This window comes from Morone saxatilis, unplaced genomic scaffold, assembly GCF_004916995.1.
Source record: "Morone saxatilis isolate NCDOM2014 unplaced genomic scaffold, NCSU_SB_2.0 Contig12, whole genome shotgun sequence".
NCBI lineage: Eukaryota > Metazoa > Chordata > Actinopteri > Moronidae > Morone > Morone saxatilis.
In genome coordinates, this window is record NW_023339674.1 from 19,806,775 (window position 1) to 19,814,016 (window position 7,242).

Below are 7,242 nucleotides of genomic sequence, written 5' to 3' on the forward strand. Positions count from 1 at the left end.
TGTGTGTGTGTGTGTGTCCTTCTGTTCAAGTGTTGGGATAAAAATGGGATAAAAAATAGTAAGAATTGTATTATTACAGGGGTAGATATACAATGGCCGTGACTATACTTACTATAAATACACTGATAAATAACAAAAAATGGCAGAGTGACAACATTGTGAACATTTGGCCTGAGTAGAATCACACCTCTTAAATTACCTTTTCACAAATAAAGCCAAAGATATTTACATACCAAAGCCAGCTCAGCCACATGCACATTGGACAAGCACATTGTTGCACAAGTTCATTTTCTGTTGGGGTAGAAGGAAACCCCACACAAAACTCCAGACAAAACCCATAAACAAGTAGACAGTAGGTTTAGCAAGGCCTGTCCTCTAACCGTTTGATTGTCAGGTATTCTAACTGGCAATGCAACTTTAAATTGCATTGTCAGGTATTCTAACTGGCAATGCAACTTTAAATTGCATAATTTTTAATGCTACTAAGGTCAAACATCTCATTAAGTCCAGTACCCTTTGGTATGGACGTCACCACTTTCAATAAGTCACCATTAGCTGCTCAGAAGAAATCTAATGTCTTTAGTAAATGACTATTTCCCTTTATTACATACTGAGTTTCAACAAGAGTGAATAAGATAGGACATAGTAATACTTGATGGTCCCAGGGAGCTTGATGGACCACTACTTTCCAGACTGAAAGGTGGAGGAGAGCAGTTAGTTGGGAAGGGCAATGGCATCAGTCTTCATCTCAAATTTAGAGTCAACTTGGGAGCTAGCCACTGCGCAGACCACATGAGTCTTTAGTGTCTGGCCATAAACACATGCCACGGTCTTTTCCTCCTTTTGTATTTTACAAGGCGTTGTTGTACGACGGCAGGGATTCCGGGTTCTGCCTTTACAGTATTTGTTTGTGGGTGGATACAGATAAGGAAGGAAAAGGGGGTGCATTTAAAGGGAACCACAGTCCAAGGTTTCAGTCAATCGGTCGGATCATAAGGCGGACTGATTTGAGAGAGTAGAAACCTCCTCCATAGTCTGCCCAGAAGATTCCATCTTGAAATTTGCTGCGGTAAACTCCCCCGCTGTACCATACACCATTCAAGTTGGTCTGGCCACAAGCGTTGTACCACCAGCCCCCCTTATGGAAGTGGGCACAATTTCCTAGTGGAGAGAGACACAACATTATAAAACCAGAAGAGTGTGATGGACAGACAAATAAGAAGCACTACCCTCTGTTGTGTCATTGCACTACTACTAATATGAGACCCCAAAAAGAATTTGGAGCTCATCTTAAATCCCCCTACCAGAAAAGGCATCCTTGTCACGATCAAGCGTGGTAAACTGTTTGCCATTGTGACTGCTGAAGGAGTCCCCGGCGTTGCCCTGGTAGGTGCCAAGCCTCAGCCGATAACCCTCACTCTCTGACTCCAGGTGGAAGCTGCTGTACTCGGCGTACACTTTCTTCCCTGTCCAGTCCTCCAGCTCTATCATCAGCTTATAGTCACCCTGTTTCCCCAGGTTGTAGATATGGTCCAGCCCAAGCCAGTGTTCACCGTCTATGTTTCCAAAGCCTTTCTGTAGGGGACAAGCACAACAGCATGTTCTGTCGTTATTCATTTTCAGTTGTTGAAAAGGTCATTGCAATGTAATGCAGAATTAATTTTAGTTAGTCGACACCGTGGGTTAGCTAACTGGTGAAAGAACAGATCTCTTTTTCCTCTGTGGTCGGTGAAGGCAAATCCTGTCCAAAAAATACAAGCAGTACAGCAGGGTGACGTTTATAAGATTTCTAAGCAGAGTGCTGAGTTTAAAGGAGCCTGGTGGCAGCAATCAAGTCAAATGAAATCAAATCTGCTTCCCATTGAGACGATAATGTGTTAAGGTTGTGATCTGTGGTTTCGCACTCGAGATGAATTAGTTGAATGGCAGGGGCAGTGGTGATTTAGCTGCTCCTTGGATGAATACAGCAAATGCAGAGCTGCAAAGAGACATTTCTGTTCCTGATCCAAACAGCATGTAATCATTGATTTCTAAATCTAATTTCATGACGGAGAGGAAAACTCTTGCCTTTGCCTTATTTTTTTAAAATATTTTTATAGAGAAAACTGAGACGTTATTAAAAACTATGTTTCTTCATCTCGTTCCCCTGCTTGCTCTGTTGGACCCTGGATCCAATCTTAATTTCAATGGCTGAAACATGGGAAAAAAAGGATGAAGAGATCATTTCCAGTGGGGTTGAGCTGTATTTCCCTCTCAACCCACCCTCTGATTGCGTATATTTGTATGTAGGTCCCTGGCTACAGTTCTTGGCTGTGATTTCAGTATAAGGAAATCCATTGCTAAGCTGTTTACATTGATGGAGCAAGTGCTTACTTAGTGGCCCCAAAATGAACTGCTGTGAGTTAAAGGAAACAATACAGTTCTCTCCCATGCTTAAAGATATTTTGATACTTCCCCTTAAATAATCAGATTTAAATTTCTGGTTAGATTCTCTCCTGAAACCCTGCCTTCACCCTATCAAATATGAGTTCCCTCAACTTACCTTGTAGTTCTCCCAATTCCGAAAGAAGTTAACAGAGCCATCTCTCCTCCTTTGCAACACTGTCCACCCTCCGTTGTCCAGGCCATGTTCACACCAGGCTTGGATCAACCGATCACTGCCGTCTGTCTTAAGCAGGTACATCCCACTGGTGGTGTGGCCTGCCTGCCGCACCTGGTAACAGTCCCTGAAGGGACCTGTGGTTAGAAAGATAATTGTCGAAAAATAGGAAGGGGAGAAAAACATGGTTGAATAGAGATTGTGCTAGTGGCTCTGATTTAAAATGTTTAATATGTAAAGAAATCTCTATTGCAATATCACCATGGTCTACAATGCATTGTTGCAATTTGCACAACAATAATATTCTTGATGTTCTTCCAAGTGTTTTTAGTTGAATATTTTATATTGCTTATGACTTCGTCTCACTTCATCCAGCCCCTTGGGGCATCAACTTTTTGAATTGGCTTATAACCACCAGTAAAAAGGGGAGAATTAGAGCTCCATTATATACGGTAAGAAAATCATCTTGCCATTGCGATATGATTCATAATTAGTGGAAATGATTTTTGGACAATAAAAAAAAAAAAATTAAAGTCCTGATCATGTGACATTAGTTGGGGTTTGTAGAACAAGATTTGTAGGCCTACAGGAAATGACCATATAACTTGAAGGCATTATATATGGTATATCTATCTACTGACTCATACTTTTTACTACTACATCCATTGCCTGAATTACAGTCAGTTTTAGCCCCCTGAACTAATATACCACCCTGCGGGTTGTATTGAACAAGATGTCTTCTTTTTTATCGCATATGCAAAAGTCATCATCATCAGTCTGGGGGCTTTAGACCGTAGACAAGAGAAAATTGGGAATGAACTTCTGCTAGACCCCAGGGTTTGAGTGTATGTATCATTGTGGCTACATTCTTTGGAAAATATCTTGTTTTGCTCAGACCATCCAAACATCCTACAGTCTAAAGTTACACATACATGCATGTGCACATTTCAATTGTTATATGGATATTCACAAAGGCTTAGTCTTCAAATGAAGACATGTGGTAGCACTGCACCCAAAGATGAAGCTGCTGAACCTAAACCCATCATATTTCCTCTGTTCTCCCCAGTGAGAATATTTATTAAACCAGTATGAACACCAGCATTGTGTAGGGGCCTCCAGGTCCTAAAGGCCCATGTAAGATGGTATTCTCAGCTGAATGCAGGAGCACATAGGGACCCAGTGTAATGCCTCAGTACAGATCTCTAAAGCTCCACAGCACAAGCTTGTGTTTTTCTAGTAAGGATATGTCTTCAGACCTGTCATTGGGGACGGGTTCTCTAACTTATTCCCTTGATCTCTTTTTCTGTTACTTTCTTGTTAGTTTCTGCTAATACAGCTTTACGGGGTGAGGTTAAAAATATATTCAGACTTTAACCCATAGTGGTTTATAAAGGACTAGACCAAATGTAGTCAGGCAATGTGTATTTACAGTGGTAGAAGTAACCTAAATGAAAGGGGGCCTATTACTGGTCTTTGGTGACTTGGTTTTAGGTTGAAGGATTGGTGGAGTAAATCTCATAAATTTATCACAAGAGAGAAGTACCCATCTTTATCACTAAGAATTGGGTAAATATTTTTAATGGAGACAAACGGTAGAAATATATCGGGGAATGTGTTTTTCTTTTCCTGATAAGTAAGGGTTAGGGTTAGAAGGATGACGTCTCGGCCACCAAAGCAAAAATGATTCATTCCTGTCTTTGCGATGTTTTTCTTGGTTATAGATGAATCATGCGTGTCCAGATTGAGAGCTTTGTTTCAGTCATGGACAGAAATTAGATTCTGGCAGTCTGTGAAAGCAGCAGCTTCTTGCTTAATGTTTCAACTATAATACGGATGAGACCTGTGGAATTGGAGCTCTCAGTTTTCTAATGAGCCATGATTGACTAATACAACGCTAAAATTACAGTTCAACAGGGGCTTTGTAAAGTAGGTAGATAATTATTTTACAGAGCTGGAAATAACCATGAGAACACTCCCTGCCCTTTTACCTCCCCCAACCACTTCACCACCTCTCCTTTTAAATCCATCTCTGTTTCTTTGTGGATTTTTTTTCTCCATGGAGGCTTTTAAAATACAGCCCCTTTGCTTCTCTGCTGATTGAGCTTGAAATAGGCCTGTCATTATTGGTGCTTAATGTGGGCTGAAGGTGTTGTAAGTTCAGTGTTCTGAGAAGAGCTTGTTGTACTTAGTTTCTGAAGGATCAAGAATTGACACTAAGACTTGATGCAACACTCAGCTCAGATCTCAAATCAGACACTAAATACCTCCTTCACATTACTATAAAGTTGTGGCTGTGATGGATTTAACCAGAGATGTAAATATCTGTTTCAGTCAGATACGGTAGAAGTATTCCTCACGTCAACATTGTTATGTGAAACATATTATGACACCCTACTAAGTGACTCCCCTGTCAGTATTCAAACAGGCATTCTTTCATTCCCCTTTTGTCTGTAGGATGTCAAAGGGTTGTTATGAATGATTTCATCCATTTCACAATCTGGTTGTATAACCCATGTCAACATTCCCCACCGTGATCTAATCGCCAAAACACAACAACCCTGACCAATTTTTAGGAGTCATTTCCAAGTAGCATTCTAACCTTACAAATTGGTTTCATATTGGAGGTGATCTTTCTCAGATGTCAGAATTAGTCAATCTCTGTGAGAAATGTACGGAGGAGCCTAATCTATCTTGAAGGATTTTTACCTAATTTGATAGTATTGTCTAGGGGTCTGCGACTTGGGGGACAAATCCATTAGAATTGGGCTCTGTTTCACTATACCTTGCCCATTTTATTTCTTGCATAGACTGGATGTAAATCTGACTAATGATGTGCAATAAATATATATTCTGTTTTCTGATGTCTTTTTAATGCTGTTCAAAGTGGCTTAATCCATGTCCTACTAATTTAGTACATATGCTCATTGCAGTGCCGCCAATGCAGACGGCCAAGTGGGAATCATAGGAATGTATGATTTCACTGCCTCTTTAGTTTGCCAAGGATGAGCCAACTGTGCCAATGGCACTTTAGTAATTGTTTGTTACTTATTCTCCCATCAACCCCTACCACGTTATAATTGGTACATACCATCAGAGGTAAGTGTTCCCTGTGGTGGTGGCGGGTCAATCCCAAATGGGCTTGCAGTAGGGGAGTCCATGCGTGATCCTCTGGGAAATGCCCGGTTGTTATTGTCCCTCTGTATCTCATTGGTGAAGCGATTGTTAACAGGTATATTTTGCGGTACCACCTGTACCAGTGGGGGAACTACGGGAAGCTCACTACGCCCCAGTGTCCTCAGACACTGCTCCTCCAGTGCAGAGATAAGAATGGACTGGTTGTTGACTACCCCGGCCATTGTGGCAAACCGGCCCTCCAGCTCCTTGTACCTTGAAGCCAGTCGCATCATCTCAGAGGTCACATTGAGGACACGGTTCTCCAGCTGGGCCAGCTCCAGAGAGTTGTCTCTTTTCCTGATGATCTCATGCAGCAGCTGCATATAGAGTTGGGTCACCCTGGAGTTCATGTTCCTGCTCTCTTTCCGCAGCAGCTTCATCTCATTCACCAAGTTACCATCCACATCCACCACCAGCTGCAGCGTCTCAATCTCACGCCGCTGTTTGTTGAGAACGTCCCGCACATCTGCAATGTCCATACGGGTCACTCTGTCCTTGTCCGGCTCAGGGCCTGTGTTGCTGGCACAGATTGGACCTGATGACAGATATGAATTATTTAGGTGATTACCAAGAAGCTATTTTGATTTTTGAGAAAAGCAAGTGATGGTTACAGTAAATGAAGACCATATGTTGAATAACTCATCCTTTATTACAAAAACAAGTTATGCTTTGAACCTGTGATTCTCTGCTCAGGTACAAGGAAGGTGTAGGAACACTTTTTGGCATCAGGGTCAAGGGGGGCTCTTTTACTCCTGTGGAGGGATGGCTCTTTGGTCCTCCGGGCCTCCCTGGAGCTCCTGCAGTAACTTTCCTCCCAGAGGGAGAGGCAGAGCAGAGCGCACAGGCTCCACATCAGCCCCTGCATCACTGCTGGCTGGATAGGTGGATAGATGGACAGCTACTGGTGCTCCCTCCAAGTCCCCCCAGGCCTCCCTGCAAGAATACAAGATCTTGAGAATAGGGTTTCTGAAACAGACACTTTCTTTGTTTACGAAAGAAATTACTGCGATAAGATTTTAATGAAAAGGTAACATACTTTTTTAAATATTCATAGACAATCAATAATTGTTTTGGAAAGCGTTCACTCAATGTGCAGTAGCAGAGTTGTCAGGTCATTGTTCCACATAGCGTTGTTTGTGTGGAAAGATTGAAAGAGAGAACACATTTGCTTTCCAGCCCATGGGATGATGTCTGCTTTCTGTCTCAGTTAGTTCCCCTGCTGACAGACACCCCATTTTTCTGCGGTGCTGTTGGTTTCCCCCCTATTAAGAGTTTTGCTACATGCCTGCTGGCTGTGCTTTATATTTGGTACCTACCCTTACTCTTACTTCATCTTCTTTACTCTGGGAATAAGATTATTTGCTTCTCTAACAATTTCTCATCCTCTTGTCTTGCATAGTATGTACCTTTTAATGATCTTTTTCAACTGCAGAAATGATTCCAGTAACCCCCCCTTTTTTTTTTTTTTT

At 41.9% G+C, this 7,242-nt stretch overlaps 2 protein-coding genes across 6 annotated transcripts in view; one reads left to right on the forward strand and one right to left on the reverse strand.

Moving 5' to 3' along the window:
• The window catches only part of ralgps2 (Ral GEF with PH domain and SH3 binding motif 2), a gene marked incomplete at its 3' end in the record, with an annotated part of 64,438 nt that overhangs the window by 42,389 nt on the left and 14,807 nt on the right, over positions 1–7,242 (forward strand).
• Positions 849–7,242, reverse strand: part of angptl1a (angiopoietin-like 1a) — a 15,616-nt gene continuing 9,222 nt past the window's right edge. For both annotated transcript variants that reach the window (XM_035653170.1, XM_035653169.1), the window contains exons 2-6: positions 6,449–6,706; positions 5,688–6,308; positions 2,543–2,736; positions 1,305–1,575; positions 849–1,161 (exon numbers count right to left, since the gene is read on the reverse strand). In XM_035653170.1, the coding sequence (XP_035509063.1) occupies positions 974–1,161; positions 1,305–1,575; positions 2,543–2,736; positions 5,688–6,308; positions 6,449–6,638 (1,464 nt within the window). In that variant the 5' untranslated portion in view covers positions 6,639–6,706 and the 3' untranslated portion in view covers positions 849–973. The remainder of the gene's footprint in view (positions 1,162–1,304; positions 1,576–2,542; positions 2,737–5,687; positions 6,309–6,448; positions 6,707–7,242) is intronic.